This window comes from Oncorhynchus clarkii, chromosome 4 (genome assembly GCF_045791955.1).
Source record: "Oncorhynchus clarkii lewisi isolate Uvic-CL-2024 chromosome 4, UVic_Ocla_1.0, whole genome shotgun sequence".
In the NCBI taxonomy this organism is placed as follows: Eukaryota; Metazoa; Chordata; class Actinopteri; order Salmoniformes; family Salmonidae; genus Oncorhynchus; species Oncorhynchus clarkii.
This window is the reverse complement of record NC_092150.1, coordinates 63957063-63982048: the sequence shown is the minus strand read 5'-3', so window position 1 is coordinate 63982048 and position 24986 is coordinate 63957063. Positions and strand designations below refer to the sequence as shown.

At 39.9% G+C, this 24986-nt stretch overlaps 1 protein-coding gene across 14 annotated transcripts in view; it reads right to left on the bottom strand.

Moving 5' to 3' along the window:
• Nucleotides 1-3398: 3398 nt before the first annotated feature.
• LOC139407136 (triadin) overlaps nt 3399-24986 on the bottom strand; it is a 56261-nt gene continuing 34673 nt past the window's right edge. For 3 of the 14 annotated variants that reach the window (XM_071150570.1, XM_071150574.1, XM_071150576.1), the window contains 12 exons: nt 24860-24901; nt 24736-24774; nt 24490-24519; nt 24357-24404; nt 24222-24269; nt 24061-24108; nt 23908-23952; nt 23750-23818; nt 19314-19364; nt 18284-18553; nt 18150-18179; nt 3399-9988 (listed from right to left, as the gene is read on the bottom strand). In XM_071150570.1, coding sequence (XP_071006671.1) covers nt 9828-9988; nt 18150-18179; nt 18284-18553; nt 19314-19364; nt 23750-23818; nt 23908-23952; nt 24061-24108; nt 24222-24269; nt 24357-24404; nt 24490-24519; nt 24736-24774; nt 24860-24901 — 881 coding nt within the window. In that variant the 3' untranslated portion in view covers nt 3399-9827. Of the gene's footprint in view, nt 9989-10213; nt 10262-17519; nt 17802-18149; nt 18180-18283; nt 18554-19313; nt 19365-23356; nt 23501-23749; nt 23819-23907; nt 23953-24060; nt 24115-24221; nt 24270-24356; nt 24405-24489; nt 24520-24735; nt 24775-24859; nt 24902-24986 lie in introns of those variants that run through there. The other 11 variants (XM_071150567.1, XM_071150566.1, XM_071150569.1 and 8 more) reach the window with 8 other exon arrangements.

Genomic DNA, 24986 nt, shown 5'->3' with positions numbered 1-24986 from the left:
TTACCTGTTTTGCACTACGTTTACGCCGAATGACTATCCTATAATGGAAAGCCATACTCCTGACTCACACCAATTCCAGCTTGGCAGTAAGGCATAAGAGTGTGAGCCAAACCGTGTCAAGACCAACGTTATGCTGAAGGATAAACTGACCTTGTATTTATGGGCACTTTTGTTAGACGGACGGACCTCTGCTGTTGAAGTATGAGTTGCAGACCACTGAACGGGATACATTAGGATAACAGCAGGTAATTGAGAGACCTTCAAAGCATTCAGTAAGCAGGTCGCATTCAAATGAGAGCACCTCCACTAACCTCCACTAAACACGTGTATTGTATTCATGTATTCATTTGCCGATGAATACATGAAAAGCTCTGAAAGATATCAAAAGCTGTGGGATCAGGGTAATTGGTCGGGTGGAAAATTACCCCCAGAATACCTCTAGGCCGTGTTTCAGCAAAATGCAAGCGGCTGGTGTCTGTGTAGAGAGCTAACATGAGGAATTGTCGCAGCAGAAGTATTTTTCCATCCTTGCCTATAAATCAAATCAATTGTATTGGTCAGATACACATATTTAGCAGAGATTATTGCGGGTGTAGCGAAACACTTGTGTTCCTAGCTCCAACAGTGCAGTAGTATCTAACAGTGCGGTGGTATCTATAAACGGCAGTGGTATCTAACAGTGCGGTGGTATCTATAAACGGCAGTGGTATCTAACAACGATTCACAACAATACAAACAAATCTAAAAGTAAAATGATGGAATTAAGAAATATATAAATATTATATTGAGCAATGTCGGAGTGGCATTGACTAAAATACAGTAGAATGGAATAATTTATAAACATATGAGATGAGTAAAGCAGTATGTGAACATTATTTAAACATGATTAAAGTGGCCAGTGACTCCAAGTCTATGTATATAGGGCAGCACCCTCTAAGGTGCAGGGTTGTGGAAGCCGGCTAGTGATGGCTATTTAACAGTCTGATGGCCTTAAGATAGAAGCTGTTTTTCAGTCTCTCAGTCCCAGCTTTGATGCACCTGTACTGACCACGCCATCTGGATGATAGTGGGGTGAACAGGCTGTGGCTCGAGTGGTTAATGTCCTGGATTATTATTTTTCTTCTTCAGCCTTCCTGTGATATCGGGTGCTGTAGGTGTCCTGGACGGCAGGTAGTTTGCCCCGGGTGATGCGTTGGGCAGACCGCACCACCCTCTGGAGAGACCTGCGGATGCGGGCGGTGCAGTTTCTGTACCAGGCGGTGATACAGCCCGACAGGATGCTCTCGATTGTGTATCTGTAAAAGTTTGTCAGGGTGTTGGGTGACAAGACAAATTTCTTCAGCCTCCTGAGGTTGAGCCATACTGAGCCACCCTGGGTTTACTGCAGTGTGTGTGAAGAAGAGAACACACCTCAATCCCTTACTGAACACACACAGCAGCAAACCCATCATCTTTTTGAATTATTCATTGAGAAAGCCATCGTTATTCCCTCCGACATGACCATCACGGTGCAGTCTGTTTGGCTAGTTGGTTCACCCAGTCAGAGGAGGCCCATACTGACTGAGACAACAGACGTGGTGTGATTTATGATTTCACATGGCTTTCTCCACCTTGACTGAGTCTACTGGTCTTCCCCATTGACTTCAAAGTATCAATGTAGCACTCTTTGTTCTATAGCTGTGTCACTCTGCTGAGAGTGTGAGGAGCCAGAGGTAGAACCAACAGCTTCCATATTGCCTTACCTTGCCCTGGTTCACTCCCAGAAAGTCTCTTATGGAGATTGGAGGTCTAATCCTGGCCTGAGGTGGCCTCTGTGAGCTGCCTGCCTGCCGCCTGCGTGTTTAGGCTGTTGATGCTGGAGGGAGTTGTTTTGTGGAGGATGCTGTGGCCAAATAGGCAGAGATGAATCACACCTCTTTACCTCAGGTCTCTTACTCACCATCACACGCATGAGACTCACCCGCTCTGACTATGTGGCAAGGAGCAATATTCTCTTTAATGTATCTGTCTGCACAGTGGTTATATCAGGAATTCTAACAACCCCCACAGCATCCTTGATTTCACTCTGTTTTCACCCAAAACTCCACGGTAGCTCTAAACCTAAAACAACAAGCGTTTGTTTTTAAAAAAAAAGTCCCTTGTATTATTTATTGCAAGAGATGGCATTGCCGAGCATGAGGAACATTGTACTAATTTAGTGCTCTGGCTGACCCAGATCTCCTGGCTCATCAGCTGATGATGAGGCCTAGCGTGGCTCTCTCGCTTTCTGGTACCCTGTTACTGTAGCCCAGGGAACATAGGGACCTCAGGACCAACATCTCTCCTCTGCTTGGATTTGATTTATTTTGCAGCTGAAGAACCATGGAGAATTAAGCATTTACAGTAAATAGTGCCCTGCTTTTAGGGGACAGAAAACATGCATTAAAATAACATGGTTTTAGCAGGAAACCAATGTAAGAGAGAGATTGACTCACTGGATTCTATTTTTGTTCCCTGCCCTGTCCTGAGCTGATTCGATTCCATTAGATTTATGAATGGCCCAGGCGTGGGCTGGGCTGACTGACTCCTCTTGTTGGGCCAGTTTGGGAGGAGCCTTGAGAGAAAATAGAAAGGACGGACCCAATAATCAAATTATACAGTGCCACTAAGGTCCTTTGGCATACAGTAGCCTCCACTCATACAGTATCTGTGGAACTGACTCAATGTTAAGAACAGCACTTCTCTGCACTGCATGATATTTAGGCAAACACACCTCAAGTACTCTGTCTTATTTGTAGTTCCCCTCTCAGGCCTGGGAATGGAATATACACCGTCCTGGGAGTCTTAAAGGCTCTCTAGCTGGTAAAGTGTCATAAAAACACAGCGGCAATTGATGGAATCACTATACAGCAGCACATAAGGTTGCCTGCTTCATAACTGGGGTAAAATAAAAAGCAATACAAATGTCAGGTAGGATTATCCCTCTGTTGCAGAAACAGTATTATCGTTGCTGTTTTATTCCCTGTCTATAAGGACTGCTGTTACACAGGGGAAGATGGACATAAGAGGATTGGGCCTAAACAACTGCCTTTATAGTCACTGTTGTGCCCAAGGTTCAGATAACTTTGTGGTTGGGTGGCATGACAATGTGCTGTGCAGAATACAACAGTTTAAGGACAGATTACTGAAGATTTGCTAAACGCTAGTTAGAAACTGTGCTAACGCTAGTTAGCAGCTTCCTTCAAACTGAACACAGATACACAAAAAATGTATTCATGAGTTCATCTGACTCTGGGGAAGTAGATAAAAGGGGCCTCATTGCCAAAATCCCGAACTATCCCTTCCATGACTAGAAGATATTAAAGACATCTATATCTATAATATGAAGTTAGCCCATACCAAAATAAAACACAAAGACCTTTAAACGTTAACATGTTTGTTTACTCAATTCGTAATGCTTACATTGCATTGTCCAGAGCCACGTTTTGCTTAAGGTACTGTATACTAAAAACTTCACAAGGTTGACAAAAAAAGACGTCAAGAGAACATTGTTCTGAAAACAAAACAAAGGAACGAAAAAATAAGAATTCACATAAATACTGCAAAGCTATATGAGTACTGTATTACCAGTTGGTTTATGCTCCATGTACAACATACTTTGAAAATATATTTTTGGGGGGATTTAAAAATAAATAATGTGCTGTTGTTTAAATAAGAGTTTGGACTTCATTAAAACTGTTCAAAAACGAAAACTACAACATAAGAACAGTATCATTAAACATATCAGTGACATCCTGTTGTGATTAATTGCAGGACAGAGCTACAGCAGAGCAGGGAGAAAGTTGAGCAATAGTCTCACAAAGTAGGAATAGAGCACTGACAAGGTAACCCAGGGTAAAGGGCTATAAAAAAGGAATAGCCCAAAATAAAAAATGTCCCTTGTGTATATTTGGCAAGAAAATGTATCTACGTTGAATTTAGTATTTGGGAACATATCTAATATTGTTGCTGTTACATAAGGTGTAGAGTTTGTTTTCCTCCGTGCATGTCAGGAAATCAACAGAGCGTTCACATCTCATAGCAGTGCAATCTATATCCACCCATTACATGTATCTCAACTGATGTCTGACAGGTCTGTTAATAGCTAATATTTCAAGTCCTACAGTAGTGCACCAGAGTGTTGCTGAAAACAAGGGACAACAACTGCAAAATGTGTTGTCTTTGTTCAAATAACAGTCATGCATAATACAGGCAATTAACAAAACTGAATCGTCTTAAAGAACAAAACAACCCAAAACATATTTAAATTCTGAATAATGTTTTTGAAATGACATTGTTACAGCTCACATAATCGTCACATATTCAGTGCTTATGAATCATGTATATCTGAGGTCTGTACTCTGTCAAAACATTCCACAAGTGAATAAATTCACTGAAATGTGCCAGCAGCACTGTTGTAAATCAAGTAAACTTAAGGTATTAAAACCTCATACGGTATGGTTGTCTTTGTCGTTGCTTTGTTATACCTAGTGACTGGGAAATGTATGATGATATGACCAAGCTCATAATGAAGAGCAGTTAACCAACAAGTACTTTCCACCACCAGTAAACAAGTTTCCCTGACAAAAAATACAAGAATAGAAAGGTAAGACATAGTTATAATTATGAAAAAATATTATTCACTGCTGTTGTTGTTGATGTTTATCGTTGATGAGTGTATCTCATGGTGGGGGGACTCTGCCCCCAGCCATTAGTCAGATCCACAGAAAACAACACACAGCACACAGCAGCAATTCCTCTGGTGGAACAGGAAATGGAGCTCTGGAACTTCAAAGTCAAGTTTCTTTTATTCTCTGGCCTACTTCTCAACACTTTGTCGAGCTGTTGTTGCTGACTGTGGATGCACGTGTCCTTGGAAAAAGACAGTTTACTGTACCACTGCAAAATGTATGGATAGATAGTAGATAGATACCATACAGCAGGCTGAGACAGCTACAGTCAAAACAAAGTCATTGCTCAGCCTTTACGCTCAGGGATTCACAGTATGGGCTCTCAAGTCACCATGTATTGTCTATACAGTTGAAGTTGGAAGTTTAGCCAAATACATTTCACCTCAGTTTTTCACAATTCCTGACATTTAATCCTAGTTAAAATTCCCTGTTTTAGGTCAGTTACAATCACCACTATATTTTAAGAATGTGAAATGTCAGAATAATAGTAGAAATAATTATTTATTTCACCTTTTGTTTCTTTCATCACATTCCCAGTGGGTCAGAAGTTTACATACACTCAATTAGTATTTGGTAGCCTGGCCTTTAAATTGTTTAACTTGGGTCAAACGTTTCGGGTAGCCTTCCATAAGCTTCCCACAATAAGTTGGGTAAATTTTTCCCATTCCTCCTGACAGAACTAGTGGAACTGAGTCAGGTTTGTAGGCCTCCTTGCTCGCACATGCTTTTTCAGTTCTGCCCACAAATTGTCTATGGGATTGAGGTCAGGGCTTTGTGATGGCCACTCCAATACCTTGACTTTGTTGTCCTTACGCCATTTTGCCACAACTTTGGAAGTATGCTTGGGGTCATTGTCCATTTGGAAGACCCATTTGCGATCAAGCTTTAACCTCCTGACTGATGTCTTGAGATGTTGCTTCAATATATCCACAGAATTTGCCTTCCTCATGATGCCATCTATTTTGTGAAGTGCATCAATCCCTCCTGCAGCAAAGCACAACATGATGCTGCCACCCCCGTGCTTCACGGTTGGGATGGTGTTCTTCGGCTTGCAAGCCTCCCCCTTTTTCCTCCAAACATAACGATGGTCATTTTGGCCAAACAGTTCTATTTTTGTTTCATCAGACCAGAGGACATTTCTCCAAAAAGTACGGTCTTTGTCCCCATGTGCAGTTGCAAAGCGTAGTTTTTTACGGCAGTTTTGGAGCAGTGGCTTCTTCCTTGCTGAGCGGCCTTTCAGGTTATGTCGATATAGGACTCGTTTTACTGTGGATATAGACACTTTTGTACCTGTTTCCTCCAGCATCTTCACAACTTCATCTGCTGTTGTTCTGGGATTGATTTGCACTTTTCACACCAAAGTACGTTCATCTCTAGGAGACAGAACGCGTCTCCTTCCTGAGCGGTATGACGGCTGCGTGGTCCCATGGTGTTTATACTTGCGTACTATTGTTTGTACAGATGAACGTGGTACTTTCAGGCATTTGGAAATTGCTCCCAAGGATGAACCAGACTTGTGGAGGTCTACAATTGTTTTTCTGAGGTCTTTTGATTTTCCCATGATGTCAAGCAAAGAGGCACTGAGTTTGAAGGTAGGCCTTGAAATACATCCACAGGTATACCTACAATTGACTCAAATGATGTCAATTTGCCTATCAGAAGCTTCTAAAGCCATGACATAATTTTCTGGAATTTTCCATGCTGTTTAAAGTCAGTCAACTTAGTGTATCTTAACTTCTGACCCACTGGAATTGTGATACAGTGAATTATAAGTGAAATAATCTGTCTATAAACAATTGTTGGAAAACTTACTTGTGTCATGCACAAAGTAGATGTCCTAACCGACTTGCCAAAACTATAGTTTGTTAAAAAGACATTTTTGGAGTGGTTGAAAAACTAGTTTTAATGACTCCAACCTAAGTGTATTTAAACTTCCGACGTCAACTGTACTTATCGTCCCTTCTGTTGTAGCGAGGACATCTAAGCTCAGATCCAATATTTTCTTTCACATGGTCTTGAAACATGGACTCCTGACATCAAGTCTCGTACTGAGCTGAGCCCAGTTAAATGCTGGACTCAGCTCAGCAACACCATTATCAGAAAAAGGCACACCTACTTGAAAATGCAGTGCCCTCCTTTATGAGACAGTAAAGCAAATACTTGCAAGTAGTTAATTATCTGGTCCCATATTCACAGCACGCAGTGACTACATGAAGTTTGTAACTCTACACATTTGTTGGATGCATTTGCTTTTAATTTCAGATTATTTTGTACCCAATAGAAATTCATGGTAAATAATGTATTGTGTCATTTTGGAGTCACTTTTATTGTGAATGAGAATATGTGGATGTGTGGATGCTGCCATATTACGGATAATCCTGAATGAATCGTGAATAATGATGAGTGAGAAAGTTACAGACGCACACAAATTGTAACCTCCACTGTTATGGTAATGGTGAGAGGTTAGCATGTCTTGGGGGTATGATATTCTTGTGTTTGTAATTCTTTGTCTGTAACTCACTCAAAATTTCACGATTCATTAAAAAAGTATCCGTAATCATATGGTACCATTTACATTGATGTATAAGTGTTTTCTATTGTTATTTACAATAAAAGGGACTGCACAACCACAACCACAACCACAACCAAACAAACAGCAAATGCATCCAACAAGTTTGTAGAGTCACAAGTTTGATGTAGTCTTTGCGTGCTATGAATATAGGACAAAATACTTACATTTGTACTACTTTGTCCCAATACTTTTGGTCCCCTAAAATGGGGGGGACTATGCACAAAAGTGCTGTAATCTTTAAACGGTTCAACCGATATGGATGAAAATACCCTCAAAATAAAGCTCTCAGTCAGCACTTTAACCTCATTGGCACTGTTGGATTTAAAATCCAAACTTTTGTAGTACAGAGCCAAAATAAGAAACAAATGCTTCACTGTCCCAATAATTATGGAGGGCACTGTATTTCAGCAGTCGGGCTGCTACGCATAGAAGCAAGCGCCATGATAGGAACATGACAGGATGATGAAGTCACCCACACCTATATATCACAGGATAATATCATAACGCCATCTCACGATAATCATTGTTGGTCATAAAAAAAACATGTGGACAGTCATTGACTTGACCTCCTCTAGTGTTGCATTCTCATTACACACACTCCTCAGAGGAAGAGAGAGCGAGAGCGAGAGTGAGAGAGAGAGCGAGAAAGAGGTTCTTCTGGTTAACAACGGGAGCTCCCATGAGTAATTCTACCATACTCAATATCCCACAATCCTTTACTGACATGCCAAGCAGCAAAATATAAGCTGATGCAGTTATTTACATGGAAGCAATACATTAAACATACAATACATAAAACAACATCACAGTGTAAGTGATGAGTGATAAGGCCATGTTCATGTGTGTATGTAGATCTGGGCAGATCTATACAGTAGGTGTTAGCATGCCTGTGAACCATATTTTATAACATCTGACAATGAGTAGACACGTTTACTGTAGGTGGAAACTCCTGGTCATCTTTGTAAGGGGGACTACATTTTAACTTTTTTTCATTAACTAATGATATTATGTCTGAATCTAAAATATATATTAGGGCCATTTTTAGGCAAAAACAAATATCTATCCTCTTTCTTGACCAAACTATGATGCACAAAGCCACACAATTAAAACAATATATTTTCTGAAGATCTTCCCCACTGGGCACAGACGTCAGTTCAACGTCTAGTTTTGATTTACATTTGGTTGAATTGTAAAATAACGTGAATTCAACTTGAAATCAACGACATATGTCATTAGACTTAGGTTAAAAGTTGGGTGAAAAGAATATGAAATGCCCTTACGTTGAGGACTTAATCGAATCAGTTTCCCACGTCGATTCCACAATCACAGCGATTTTTTTTGGGGGGGGGTTGAAATTACATGGAAACAACGTTCATTCAACCTGTTTTTGCCCAGTGGGTCATTGTTTATTTGCAGTATCGTTTGTACTCTGGATTTGATGCGCAACTTCTACAATAGTGTCTCAAAATATGGTTTAGGATTTCCTGACACAGGTCAGGCACAGAGTGCAATATTAGCAGGATATGACACACATCAACAGAAACCTACAAACATGGACAAGTTCGGCCAAAGTGAGTAACATTGTTCATTTGTTATTGCACAGCATTTTCAGTGAGTTTCCTTCAACAAAATAGAATCAAAACATGAAATGAAACTCCTAACTCCATTTATATCCGAGTGCCATAGATGTATGGCCCAAAAATCAATGTACAGACAAGTATTGAAATCATTAACTTGATGAATGTTGTGATGTAACAAAAATAATGGTGTGAAGTAACCATTCGACAAACGTAAACGACAAGATTTAACATCAAGATGTACATTATATACAGTACATTGAACTTCAGCTAAAATACAAATTATATGCATGTGTACATTGCATTTGTTTGAAATGTACAGAAATGATCAATTCCATTTGCTGCTGAAGGTGATGTATCCATAACCTACACATCTTTCATAATAAATATATCAGAACACAGAGAAATACAGGAAAACATAGATCACAAAGAATTCAACACTGAGCGCTACACTCTTAGAAAAAATAGTGTAATCTAGAACCTAAAAGGGTTATTCGGCTGTCCCCGTAGAATAACCCTTTGAAGAACCCTTGTTGGTAGAACCATTTTGGTTCCAAGTATAACCCTTTTGGGTTCCATGTAGAACACTGTCCGCAGAGGGCCCTACATGGAACCCAAAATGTTTCTACTTGGAACCAAAAACGGTTTTACCTGGAACCAAAAAGGATTTTCCTATTGGGACGGCCAAAGATCCCTTTTGTAACCGTTTTTCTAAGAGTGTTGAAAAAGCAGCAAAGCCACAACTAAAGGAAAGGAAATTAGGGGCTTAGAAACTCACGGGAGCTCGACCGGTCATAGAAAAATAAATAATACTGTACTGTCCATCCATCCTTCCCCTTTAGTTCCTGATTGTCCTCTGTTTTCAATGAGAAGCCAGTGGGCCAGCAGTAAATACAAGCAGCGCCACCTGCTGGTTAAGGTTGAAGTGCAGACTGAGATGAGGGAGCAGCATAGGGGTGAGGAGCTCGTCTACTGTCCCACTGATCGGGCTTTCTGCTGCTGCACCTCCTGCATCATCATGGACTGCATGGCTGGGCTCATCGACACAGGGGTCACACCAGGGGTGGAAGGTAGCAAAGGGTAGTGGGCACTCTTTCCACCAATAAAAACACACTGCAAGAATGTTTGACCTGTAAGGTACAATGAGGAAAAATAAGGAATAAATTAAGGATTTGTTATTTTTGCATGTGTTTGCTAACAGGAAGAAGAAGCATGATGCTGTGGCCAATATCTTGAAAACTGCTGACATTTTGGGACTGTATCAACAGTGGACTAATGAAACAAATACCAAAAGGCCGTTTTTGAGTGGAGTTTCCCTTTATGATGGACAGAACTTTCTCCATCAGTCATCTTACCCGACGTCTTCTTCTTGTCCGGGGCACTCTCCTCAGTCTGAGAATCTTCTGACGTGGGATAAGAACACAGAGAATCAGAGATAGAACATGTATGAGAGTGAGAGGACAAAGACTATCTCAAGGTACCCAATGTATATATTCTCCTTGTATAAATACACAATGTGATGGGTCTCTCTTCCCCCTACTGTAGATTTAATATATCCATTACAGAGAATATTAAGGGAATTTCAAAGCAGACCCTTTCAACCCCAATGGGATTTATCCAGCCCTGTGGAGACTACAGGGATGCAGGGAATGCGTGCGGCTGTGCTGACATGAGAAAGGCTCACTCTCCTGGGGAATTCTGATCAGAAAGTCTATAGTATTCCACTGGGAAAAATGGACTGTGAATTTCAATGATACAAATGACCTTAAAACTACTGTGATGGATGAAGAAAGTAGAATCATTTCCCCATTATAAAGAGATGTTTTTAATGTTTTTAATCAAATCAAATATGACACAGGTTTATTGTTTGGTCCTTAGGGAGAAAAACAGAGAATCCACAGCATAAGTCCAAAGCGCAACACCGGTTGCCAAATAAGGAAAATGTGGCTAAATGCTGGAACCTTGGATACTCTTAACTAATGAGATGAACGCATTAACATCGCAATTACCTCAGGAAGGAGAGCTGTTACCATAGTAAAATGAAAGAAAAACCCTTGAATGAGTAGGTGTCTCCAAACTTTTGACTGGCACTGCATATCAAAGAACATGACATATTATTTTTTTAATATTTCATCATATATTTAAAACCCATTTTAAATATATGATCTTATATTTTAATAACATATATAAGTCACCCCCCCCCCCCCTTGTTAAATGCATTTATTGAAACGTTTGAGTTTTTTACATGTAGGAATAAATTATTTTCTAATTGCATTTAGTGTTAAGCAAACATATTATTACTTTGTTGTTTCTTGTATCTACTGTATATGATACTTGCCAAATAATTTTGAGATTAGATTGGGATGGCGTAGACTATTGTAGGTTTATGATTTGTGATGTATAAGTTTTAAAAACACACAAAAACCTATCTAAGAATGAATGTTAATTTTTGTACACTATAGTTGTGGCTGCCCACAAGGTTATGGAATCACATTGTATTTATTAAACATGGTTTAGATGTTGTTGTTTTAATCCATGACTGTATATCGTTGAAATCCACGCTTATTTGGGCCTGAGTCCTCCAAGGATTTCCTTTGGGTATTGTTAATTCCTTTTGCCACCAGCAGGGGGCGGGGGAGCACAGTGGTTTGTGTCCCCCCTCCCCTCAACAACACTCGAAGAAGTGACAACTAACCGTTTCTCTTCCTGTCTCTTTTTCTTTGTTCTCTTAAACAGATACAGTGCATTCAGAAAGTATTCAGACCCCTTGACTTTTTTCACATTTTGTTACGTTATAGCCTTATTCTAAAATGGATGACAAAGTTTTCCCCCTCATCAATCTACACACAATACCCCAAAATGACAAAGCAAAAACAGTTATTTTGCACATAAAAAAACGGAAATATGACATTTACATAAGTATTCAGACCCTTTACTTAGTACTTTGTTGACGCACTTTTGGCAGCGATTACAGCCTCAAGTCTTCTTGGGTATGGCACACCTGTATTTGGGGAGTTTCTCCCATTCTTCTCTGCAGATCCTCTCAAGCTCTGTCAGGTTGGATGGGGAGCGTCGCTGCACAGCTATTTTCAGGTCACTCCAGAGATGTTCGATCTGGGTTCAAGTCCGGGCTCTGGCTGGGCCACTCAAGGACATTCAGAGACTTGTTCCAAAGCCACTCCTGCATAGTTTTGGCTGTGTGCTTAGGGTCGTTGGAAGATGAACCTTCGTCCCAGCCTGAGGTCCTGAGTGCTCTGGAGCAGGTTTTCATCAAGAATCTCTCTGCACTTTGCTACGTTCATATTTCCCTCGATCCTGACTAGTCTCCCAGTCCCTGCCACTGAAAAACATCCACACAGCATGATGCTGTCACCACCATGCTGCACCATAGGGATGGTGCCAGGTTTCCTCCAGATGTGAAGCTTGGCATTCAGGCCAAAGAGTTCAATCTTGGTTTTATCAGACCAGAGAATCTTGTTTCTCATGGTCTGAGAGTCCTTTAGGTGCCTTTTGGGAAACTCCAAGCGGGCTGTCATGTTCCTTTTACTGAGGAGAGGCTTCCGTCTGGCCACTACCACAAAGGCCTGATTAGTGGAGTGCTGCCAAAATGGTTGTCCTTCTGGAAAGTTCTCCCATCTCCACAGAGGAACTCTGGAGCTCTGTCAGAGTGACCATCGGGTTCTTGGTCACCTCCCAGACCACTGGGTCAGGCATTAATGGTCAAGGATTTCTCCCCCGATTGCTCATTTTAATAAATGTGCAAAAATGTCTAAAACCTGTTTTCGCTTTGTCATTATGGGGTGTTGTGTGTAGAACTTTTTTATTTAATGAATTTTAGAATAAGACTGTAACGTAACAAATTGTGGAAAAAGTAAAGAGGTCTGAATACTTTCCAACTGCACTTTATGTGGTCACCGACAGTAGGGCGAATCCAGACACATCACAGGATCTATAAAGCTGAAGCATCAGTTTAGAATGTTTTTTCACCACCAAATATGGTAGTGAGAGGAAGTCCAGTTGCGGGTAGTGGGACAGGATGGAACTAGGTGGAACTGGGCCGACATTCTGCTCATATACGGATAACAGGCGTTGTGTCGGAGATACATTGCCTGTGAAAAGAGGCTACTAGAAAGAGGCTAGGTTCACCCAAACCAACACTGTTTCAGATGGGAATGTCCATTTTACTCATTCCAATTCTATGCGACAATGGCTGTGGTACAGTATGTCTATGTACAGTGCCTTGCGAAAGTATTCGGCCCCCTTGAACGTTGCGACCTTTTGCCACATTTCAGGCTTCAAACATAAAGATATAAAACTGTATTTTTTTGTGAAGAATCAACAACAAGTAGGACACAATCATGAAGTGGAACGACAATTATTGGATATTTCAAACTTTTTTAACAAATCAAAAACTGAAAAATTGGACGTGCAAAATTATTCAGCCCCTTTATTTTCAGTGCAGCAAACTCTCTCCAGAAGTTCAGTGAGGATCTCTGAATGATCCAATGTTGACCTAAATGACTAATGATGATAAATACAATCCACCTGTGTGTAATCAAGTCTCCGTATAAATGCACCTGCACTGTGATAGTCTCAGAGGTCCGTTAAAAGCGCAGAGAGCATCATGAAGAACAAGGAACACACCAGGCAGGTCCGAGATACTGGTGTGAAGAAGTTTAAAGCCGGATTTGGATACAAAAATATTTCCCAAGCTTTAAACATCCCAAGGAGCACTGTGCAAGCGATAATATTGAAATGGAAGGAGTATCAGACAACTGCAAATCTACCAAGACCTGGCCGTCCCTCTAAACTTTCAGCTCATACAAGGAGAAGACTGATCAGAGATGCAGTCAAGAGGCCCATGATCACTCTGGATGAACTGCAGAGATCTACAGCTGAGGTGGGATACTCTGTCCATAGGACAACAATCAGTCGTATATTGCACAAATCTGGCCTTTATGGAAGAGTGGCAAGAAGAAAGCCATTTCTTAAAGATATCCATAAAAAGTGTCGTTTAAAGTTTGCCACGAGCCACCTGGGAGACACACCAAACATATGGAAGAAGGTGCTCTGGTCAGATGAAACCAAAATTGAACTTTTTGGCAACAATGCAAAACGTTATGCTTGGCGTAAAAGCAACACAGCTGAACACACCATCCCCACTGTCAAACATGGTGGTGGCAGCATCATGGTTTGGGCCTGCTTTTCTTCAGCAGGGACAGGGAAGATGGTTAAAATTGATGGGAAGATGGATGGAGCCAAATACAGGACCATTCTGGAAGAAAACCTGATGGAGTCTGCAAAAGACCTGAGACTGGGACGGAGATTTGTCTTCCAACAAGACAATGATCCAAAACATAAAGCAAAATCTACAATGGAATGGTTCAAAAATAAACATATCCAGGTGTTAGAATGGCCAAGTCAAAGTCCAGACCTGAATCCAATCGAGAATCTGTGGAAAGAACTGAAAACTGCTGTTCACAAATGCTCTCCATCCAACCTCACTGAGCTCGAGCTGAGGAGGAAAGGGAAAAAATGTCAGTCTCTCGATGTGCAAAACTGATAGAGACATACCCCAAGCGACTTACAGCTGTAATCGCAGCAAAAGGTGGCGCTACAAAGTATTAACTTAAGGGGGCAGAATAATTTTGCACGCCCAATTCTTCAGTTTTTGATTTGTTAAAAAAGTTTGAAATATCCAATAAATGTCGTTCCACTTCATGATTGTGTCCCACTTGTTGTTGATTCTTCACAAAAAAATTAAGTTTTATATCTTTATGTTTGAAGCCTGAAATGTGGCAAAAGGTCGCAAAGTTCAAGGGGGCCGAATACTTTCGCAAGGCACTGTATGTATTATCTGTAGTACAGATAGGCCAGAGTCATTCCCTAATCTTACTTCATTTGCACACACTGTATATATAGACTATATAGACTTTTCTATTGTGTTATTGACTGTACGTTAGTTTATTCCAGGTGTAAATTTCACATCCTGACCATAGAACCCTTATTTTCTATGGATGAGTAGGTCGGGGCGTGACTTGGGGTTAGGCGAGTTTATATTTTCTATGTGGGGTTCTAGTTTCGTTTTTCTATGTTGGTGATTTTGTGTGATTCCCAATTAGAGGCAGCTGGTAATCGTTGTCTCTAATTGGGGATCATATTTAGGTAGCTTGTTTCAACCTGTGTTTTGTGGGATATTGTTTATGGTTAGTTGTATGTTAGCACTCCATTGTCGTCACATTTCGGATTTCTTTATTGTTTTTGTGTGTTTCACGAAATAAAGATGTGGAACCCAGATCACGCTGCACGTTGGTCCGAGTGCGCGATTGTGACAGTAACTCTGTGTTGTTGTTTGTGTCGCGCTGTTTTGCTTTATCTTGGCCAAGTCGCAGTTGTCAATGAGAGTTTGTTCTCAACTGGCCTACCTGGTTAAATAAAGGTGAAAAAACAACAACATTATCTTCAGAACTAACTCACATTTGAATATCTGGCTGTGTCATTATGACTTTGGAGAATTATTTATGACACACTTATTTCATTTGAAAAAATTCTAGGTGGCAAAGCTGAAAGGGGAGAAGACTGGGAGAAAAAGTGAAAAAGGTACTGCAATAACTGCCGAGCAGTTTTTTTGTTCATCAAATGAGCATTTGACAGTGTGCGGGTATAGTCATGGTATTTTTAAAAGACTATGACATCACTCATGGCATGCTAACTTCAATAATCTCCAAACTGCATGCAGAGATTATATTGGTATTCATGAGTTAATCTCTGGGTAAGTAAAAAAAAAAAGACCTAAATCTCGAAATCTGTCAGTATCCCTTTAAAAATTAATACCCCATAACAGGTTGGGGTCAATTTCTACTTAATATAAGTGAAGATGTTAAAAGATGTTAAAAGGATAGTTAACTTTTTTACACCAAATAGTCAGTTGGCTAACAAAAAAACACACATTTGACTAAGTTACATGTTTGTGGCTAAATCCCCTCAAGTTAATAGTGACTATTTAAACAACTTTGAATTATGGATTACAGTTCCTACTGGCCCATAGACTGCTTTCAGGGTAAGGAACCATCTGACTGGCTACAAGTGAACTATCCCTTAATTGAATTTACAAGTCAATCATTGTAAATAGGGCATTAATGGCCAAGGATTTCTTATTAAACAACCCATAACTGTTCTATGTTCTCTTTATCTTACATTTGTCGCCCCCCCCCCACCCCCACCCCCCCACCCACAGATGCTGTCATGAAGCGCTTCCCGGATGCAACAAAGCGATGAGCGGGAACGGCTTACAACAGTAAAATGGCTGAATTGAGAAGCGATGAGAGACAAATTGTAATGTGTAGGATTACTTTAGGTTTGTGTTTTGTGTCGTTTTTATTACCTAGTACCACTGAAATAATGACCTGAAACATATATGTTAACATGTATTGTGACATATAAGGGACATTAATGTCATAAACACTTCAATACTATGTGTCAAACATATATGTCATTTCTCTTTGCTTATTTGAGCTGTTCTTGTCATAATACGGACTTGGTCTTTTATCAAATAGGGCTATCTTCTGTATACCAGACCTACCTTGTAACAACACAACTGATTGGCTCAAACGGATTAAGGAAAGAAATTACGCAAATTAAGTTTTAACAAGGCACACCTGTTAATTGAAATGCCTTCCAGATGACTACCTCATGAAGCTGGTTGAGAGAATGCCAAGAGTGTGCAAAGCTCTTACCAAGGCAAAGGGTGGCTACTTTGAAGAATCTCAAATATAATATATGTATGTGAATATAAGGCAGAAATATATGTCACATATATGAAAAGGGCCAATTCTTGTATATTTCAACATATACTGTATGAGACATACACTACCGTTCAAAAGTTTGGGGTCACATTTTTTGTCCATTACAATAACATCAAATTGATCAGAATTACAATGTAGATATTGTTAATGTTGTAAATGACTATTGTAGCTGGAAAAGACACCTCACAATGGCAGCTTCATTAAATAGTACCCGCAAAACACCAGTCTCAACGTCAACAGTGAAGAGGCGACTCCGGGATGCTGACCTTCTAGGCAGAGTTGCAAAGAAAAAGCCATATCTCAGACTGGCCAATAAAAAGAAAAGTTTAAGATGGGTAAAAGAACACAGACACTGGACAGAGGAACTCTGCCTAGAAGGCCAGCATCCCGGAGTCACCTCTTCACTGTTGACGTTGAGACTGGTGTTTTGTGGGTACTACTTAATTGTGCTGCCACTTACAGTATATGTGTGGATACATATATAAGCATATATGGGCATATATGTTTCCACCATATACAGTATGCCCATATAAAACATATAAGAAATATACATGGTACATATCCTGTACTGTATGTTTGTTTACCATAACCTAAGTGTAGAGAGAGGGAAGGTCATGCAGGGAGCACAAGCATGACTACAACCCTTATTTAAAAGAAAGCAACTGCTGCAGGTCTTAAAATATATATAAATCAGTCAGTTTTGCTATAATATTATACATACAGTACATGTCGTATTGCTTAAGGTTCAGGGTACGGTGTGAGGCAAATCACACAGGACGTGAGGAGAGAGTGACTTGGAAGATGGGTCAGGAAGGGATGGGACTAGAATATCAAGAATCCACTGGTTCACTCAATAGAACATCCCCCTAATGTCTTTAATGCATTTGGTTTAAAATCCAGTAAGTGTTATTACTATTTCTCACTAGGCATAATCTCTCTCAATAACTAAATGCTGGCTCCGTGAACAGTGTTTAATAGCACATCATCAACACGATTAATTTACTCCCAATAAATCACCACAGAGCAATTAACAGTAGAGAGACAGAATCCTATTCTCTTTTGAGTTGACCAGTGGAGTGGAATATATAGCTACTACCTTAGTCCTGAGTAGAAGCTAAAGAAGATTCTGCCCCAATCTCTAGAAATGGTAAACACATGATCATTGTAATGTGAAATTGCAAGGGAAACTGTTGCTACAGTAGTTAATTAATAAAAATCATATTTGCATATGATCAACATTACATCAATTGTATAAATGGTGTGTACATATGAAATCATAAAAAAATCACATGTATATGATTCCCACTTCCAGACTACCGTAGCAGTAAATGTTTTACACATTACATTTGGATTTTACTAGTCTGAGACCACACACTGAGATAATCCTAAATAGTAAATGCATCAGACGGTTAGACAGAGCACCACAATGCTACATCCGTATCTCATTTGAATCAAGCACAGGCACAAGGCATTGGTATTTACTCACTTGCTTTACCAGGGGTCTTTACTTCTTTTTCTGAAATCATAGGAAAAAAGAATCAAGCATAAATCATCAAAAGACATCAATAATGTATGAACTGTTTGAGGAAAGGTATCATTTGATACTTTGAGCCAACATACCTTGAGACTCTTTCACAGATTTCTTCTCAGCCTTCTCAGTCTTCTTAGTCTTCTCAGCCTTCTCAGTCTTCTCAGCCTTCTCAGTCTCCTCAGTATTCTCAGCCTTCTCAGCCTTTTTAGTCTTCTCAGTCTTCTCAGTCTCCTCAGTATTCTCAGTCTTTTTAGTCTTCTCAGCCTTCTCAGTCTTCTCAGCCTTCTCAGTCTTCTTAGTCTTCTCAGTCTTCTCAGCCTTCTCAGTCTTTTTAGTATTCTCAGCCTTCTCAGCTTTATCTATGAGAAGATACAAATGCCAGTTAACCTGTTCTTCAAACTCTGCTTATAATCTCAGACATTTTCTCTTCAAACTGTAACACAAAGTGACATGGCTGTAATTTCAGTTTTGCCATGCATAAACGTCCTCTCTAATCAAGTGACGAGAGACTGGTTTTATTTTTCATGTGTTGTTTGTTCCGGGAAAATGTACATAATGATTGATGTGAAAGAGAATCATGCAACGCTTATTCAAAACAGATCTGCGCTGTCGAGTACCCATAGTAATTCTGCCGGGCCTTTGTCTAAAGTCATGGCGTTTGACAGATCCAATTTCTTCTTGTCAACTAGTGTTTTGTGTTTAATAAGCATGAGAAAGTTAACTGATGCTGGCATGTAGTTAACCTATCACTATAATGCTATACCATTATGCGTGGCATGCTATTCAATAAAAAATGTGCCGCTTTACAAAACACTATAATAGAGAAAAAGAGGGCATCCAGTGATTATAATATGACATTTACAAGGTTGATCCATGGACAAGGAGCTCCTCAATAAAACAATGAATAATAAAAAAACAACACATTTGATGGTGCTATTTAGCATGACAGATATATTCAAACCCTTGAAACCCCTCCTTTGTGGCTGCTCCACTTTTAGGCAAGATAGGGAATGCATTAAGCCCTACATGGATTCACGTGGTAAACAAACAAAAGACAGGAAGTGACCTGCTTATCGAAAGAAAGGAGATGTCTTGCTTCGGGATTGAACATTTACTTACGTGGTTTAGTGGGCTGGGCCGTCTTCACAGAGTGTGTGGCTTTAGCTTTGGCTGAAAAAAAAACAACAACATTAAGTACATTTACAATAACAATACAATGACACATTTACAAGCATTTTGGTGTATGCCGGGATCAGATAAAGGTTTTGCACCATGTACATTATTCAGCGACAATGTATTATTTAACTGTAATTATGCAAACAGCGTTTGAATTAGTTGAAACTTGAACAAGTCATTCACGAACAGCGTTTAAATGACAACTATAAGTCAATCTGTGCACCTTGCGTTGACACGTGACCGTCAATAAAAGTTGGAGAATTAACTATGCACGCAGTAAACAATTCTAGTCTTTTACGTATTTATGTTGAGGAGGGACTGAAATGGCATGGAAGAACTCAATGCCGCATCACAATCTATTGATTGATCACTCTAGTTGACCTGAGGTCATTCATTAAATTGAGCCATTTGCCTCAGGTTTATTGATTAAAAGTCTTGGCAGCCGCACTTTGATATAGGCTGCATTTCACATGGTCAATACCGGATTTCCACTTTTCTTCAGCTCAGTTCATTACTGGAATCTAGTGTTGTTGGCCTGGCAATGAAAGGCTGCAGCCCATCCCAGATATCCCATAGCTAGAGGATGAGGCTTAGTCAAACAAGGACTGTAATGTCTGATCGCTCTAATGGAAGATAAAAGGAGATGCTGTTTGTAGTTGTGTAAACAGATACACGGCGTAGACATTGCTATGGTAGCTTGGTTTGATAACATCTAATCCTTTTTTAAAATTCAACAGCAGCATACATTTGCACTGAAAACTATTTTTACCATCCCGAAAATGTATTAAAAAATGTCCCCCCCAAAAATGACATCACATTTTTGGGAGTGGCCCACCGTTGCTAAATGAATATAGGGGAAACACTGGAGCTGTGCATTACCAACAGCGTTAGAGTATATGGTACAGTATATATAATGTACTGTATGCTCGTTTACCATACCCTAAGTGCAGAGAGTGGGAAGGACATGGCAGTGAACACAAGCATGACTACAACCCCTATTTAAAAGAAAGTAACTGCTGCTCAATCAGGTCTTAAAATATACGTAAATCAGTCAGTTTTGCTTTAATATTATACATGCATTACATGTAGATAGCCATCATACTGACAATAATGATTAAGTATTGCTTAAGGTTCAGGGTACGGTGTGAGGCAAATCACACAGGACGCGAGGAGAGAGTGACTTGGAAGATGGATCAGGAAGGGATGGGACTAGAAAATCAAGAATCCACTGGTTCACTCAATAGAACATTCCCCTAATGGAATCTAGTGTTGTTGGCCTGTGCAATATGACGCTGCAGCCCATCCCACACACACCATAGCTAAAGGATGAGGCTTAGTCAAACAAGGACTGTAATATCTGATCGCTCTATTGGAAGATAAAAGAAGAGACTGTTTGTAGTTGTGTAAACAGATACGGTATACTGCGTCGATGTTGCTACGGTAGCTAGCTTTTACAACATCTAATCCGTTTTGAATTCAGTAGCAGCATCTATTTAAACTAGATCCTAGCATTTATATACTTTTATATGAACAGAACCCACCGCCTGATGCCTTCACATCCTTCACCTTGTCTTCTTCTTATGCAAGGAGGAAAGATGTATATGAGTGACATGTATTCTAATCTATCTGTGAAAACGTCAAAACGGTAGGAACATGCCGGTCTTAGCAGTCATCAGGTCCATCTATATCACAAATCCAAACAGATTCCCATCTTTTATAAAAAAACCTCTTTGATGATGTTACATTACGCATACTCTACGCATACTCTTTCCCTAACCTTGTGTGGGAACGTATAAATCGGGTTCAGTGCTGTACAATGGATTGCCTGCAGTGCAGCAAGACATACAAGGGGAGTCTGGGTTTTGACCCCAATAAGAATCCAATCTAAGAAACACCACAGATCAAATGTTCCTTCATTAGCTACCTGTTTTGCCTACACAACATTCTACAACAACACCCTTTACAAGATACGTTTCAGCATAAAGCTCTATAAAAGAATGCAAAGGGGACTTTTTAAACTCGTCTTTGGCTGGTGTAAACAGCCTCAGGGTAAAGCCAGGGTAAATCGCACGGAATAGTGTTTTTTATAGGGTTAAAGGCAAGCTTTTGAGAATCTCACAAAGCTACCAGGTTCTTTCTTTGGAATTAGACAAGGGAGTTAAAAACCGTTGAAATCACTTCCTTCATTCTAATGAAAATAGATTCATCAGCTATGCAAAAGGATATGTAATACCCAGATGACACCCTGTTCCACCCTACTGTATGCCTGTCATCAATGTAGTCAAAACACAGCGAAGCCATATAGCGTTAACCATGTTTGTTTTGTTTTCACAGATGTCCCACTGTTTGTGTTTGATTTTAGGGTTCAAGTCCTTGAAGGGAATTACTGTACATCTGGAGTGAAGTTCTTCCAAACCCATTACCCAGGTCAGTAAATCGGCACTTTGCTCTACCATGCAGACAAACCGCAGGCGATATACAGGGAGGTAATTCAGAGAGGGATCCTATGGTAATGGTCTAGATACAGGGAGGAAATTAGGCATTGGTTGGAAGGAGCAGAACATATGCTGAGGGTAGACAAAAAAAGAAACGTCAGGTAAACATTTGAACCCTACATTTAACTGCTCAGGAGAGTGTGGAGACAATCAGGATGCCTGTATGAGAGACTCAAACCTACATACATGACCTGATCGCTCCATGCTCCGCAGAACACGTATTCAGTTATTCGGTATTGTCACACCCTGACCATAGTTTGCTTTGTATGTTTCTATGTTTTGGTTGGTCAGGGTGTGAGCTGGGTGGGCATTCTATGTTACATGTCTAGTTTGTCTAGTTCTATGTTTGGCCTGATATGGTTCTCAATCAGAGGCAGGTGTTTGTCATTGTCTCTGATTGGGAACCATATTTAGGTAGCCTGTTTGGTGTTGGGTTTTGTGGGTGATTGTCCTTAGTGTCCTTTGTCTGTCGTGTGTTTGTGCACCAGTATTAGGCTGTTTCGGTTTTCGTTACGTTTATTGTGTTTTTGTATTGGATTCGTGTTGCTTCAGTTTCATTAAACATGGATCGCAATAGCCACGCCGCATTTTGGTCTGACTCTCTTTCCCATACAGAAAACCGTGACAGGTATGCTGCATTTCAGAGGTTGTTCATACTGGTTTAGCCAATACAATAATTGAGCGAGGAAATAAACTCATCCATGTTGTGGGCCTCGGGAAAGGGTTGCCATAGTAATGTGATGGAGGGTTGAGCACGCGATGACGGTATTCACCAACAGAGGAAATGGAATAGCACAATCTTATTAACATCGAGAGATAACTGGAGGAAAAACTGGATGTATTAGAGATGTTGCAGCATCCTTCTGAAGGATTTTTTGCAAGTGACATATTATTATATATTGTGTAAAAAACCAAGCTCCCACTCTGCTAATATGGGTCATCCTGTAGGTTTCATAACCATTAGGTGCTAGAGTACATAACGGGAGAGAGCTGTTAAACCGCTGTAGGTCCAGGTCACCAGTATGAATGAAGTCCGCCAGCCAGTGCTAACTAACATTAGCGCCGTGACTGGAAGTATATGGGTATCTACTCGCAACTACCTGTAACTTCCCTTGAAGTGTTAACCTGTTTGTTTCCAAAAAAACCCTCAAAGGTCCACTCGAAGCATAGTCAACTCCTTCTTACTTTTTCTCTCTGCCACTTTCGGTTTCTCTTTTGCTGATGGGAAGAAGTTTCTATTAATGTACCACGTAGTAAAAATGCAAAGGGAAAACAGTGAAAGACATAATACTCAGTTTCTGCTCTGCACACTAATAGATGGGACTGATGCACTTTACTGTGCCTGCTTCAGGTGCGTGAGTTAGCTTCTCCTTCATTGCAGGGCCTAAAAGTGTGAGCACAGTTAGACAGCCTGATTCCAATTTTCATTGTATCTAACTGAAAATAATCTGTATTTAGTGTGAAAAAACATTTAAATTGCTGTGTGGCTACCTTTTCTCGTAGACGAGGGTCTTATAGCGACAACTCTTCCGGTGGCTTTTGCCATTGGCACCACTACATTTGTGTGGTTACCTTTTCTCATAGTGGGGACTCTTGGAGTGGCTTTCTCTTTAGGGGCCTCGGGTTCGAAAACAACTAGGGCAGAGATTCTATTATTTATTACATTACATACTAATAAAACACAAAGATAATAAGGCTCCTGATTGAACAAGTTAATTAAGCCAAGCAGGATATAGGAAGTGCTATTCCATTCTTTACAAGCGACCATTTGGCTTTGGCTTTTGCAGCAGACGGTTCTGATAGAAACAATAAATGTAATATGTGTCTAACTACAACCCATGGTGAGCATTTACTCAAGTTAACATTTGTGAAATACAGTATTACCTTTCTTGGTAGAGGGTGTGGTTGTCTGGCTAGTGGTTGCCTTGACTTTTTCTTTGGAGATTGCAGGCTCTAAAAAATATATATATATATATATATATCCACACTTGGAACATATGTTAATTTGTGGACTGGAATAACTTGATCTAAGTTGATGTTACCTTTCTTTGTAGGAGTTATTTTGTCCTTGTCCTTTTCCACAGGATCTGAGACAAAGGAAAATACAATAAAATATGCTTTACCATTCAAAATACAGTATACATACAGCTCAATGTTGCTCTGAGAATCCCATGGCAACTAAATATATTTGTTACCTTTCTTGGCAGTTGTTGGTTTAGCTTTATCTTTGGAAACAACAACCTCTGAAACTCAGAACACAGACCAAAAAAAACGTAAATTCACACACTGAACAACTCTAAAAGGTAGACATATATAAAATGCCTGTGTATACATATTACAACCTACGCTGAAGTACCTTTCTTTGTCGTGGAAGGTTTTGTCTTTTCTTCAGAGACAACAGCTCCTGGAATGAAAATATCATGGTCAACATTTTCAAATAAAAGTCAAATACGCAGCATGTTATTAACAATGTACGGAGAAAAAACTTTACCTTTCTTCACAACAGCTGGTTTGAACTTCCCTTTGGACACCACAAGTTCTAGAAGGAAAGAAAGAGATAGAAACTATCTGACTGTATTTAAATACAGAAAGCAATGATCCCGTTCAATTGTACAAACTCTTACCTTGCGTCTTAACTTTTCCTTTAGGAGACTCTGGGGGAAAAAATGAATGATTGACAAAATATAAGTAGAAAATCTGATCGATGTGTGTCTGCTATGGTGTAATACTTATAAGCAGCTATCTTACCTTTGCCTGAAGTAACTTCTAACACTGAAACTCTTACCATTGAGTTCATTTACATAACAAGTACTGAACATATACAGTTTTCAGTTAGTGTGAAGGATGATTTGGTATGTAGAGTCTCTTACCCGTCTTTGAGGCAGCTGCCTTGGTCTTTTCCTTTGGAACTAAGAGTGAAGAAGAATGTGTTCCGATCAGACATGAACAAGTTATGTAAGTGTATCCCTTTGAATCAACACAATATGTTCGTACCCTTCTTTGTGGAGGCAGCCTTTTCTTTGGGAGCCTGTGGTTCTTCAATGGAAAAACAGTCTGTTAAGAGTTTCCTTTCAAGCACAGTATAAAGGGTCAATAAATAAATAAAATATTGAATTGAATA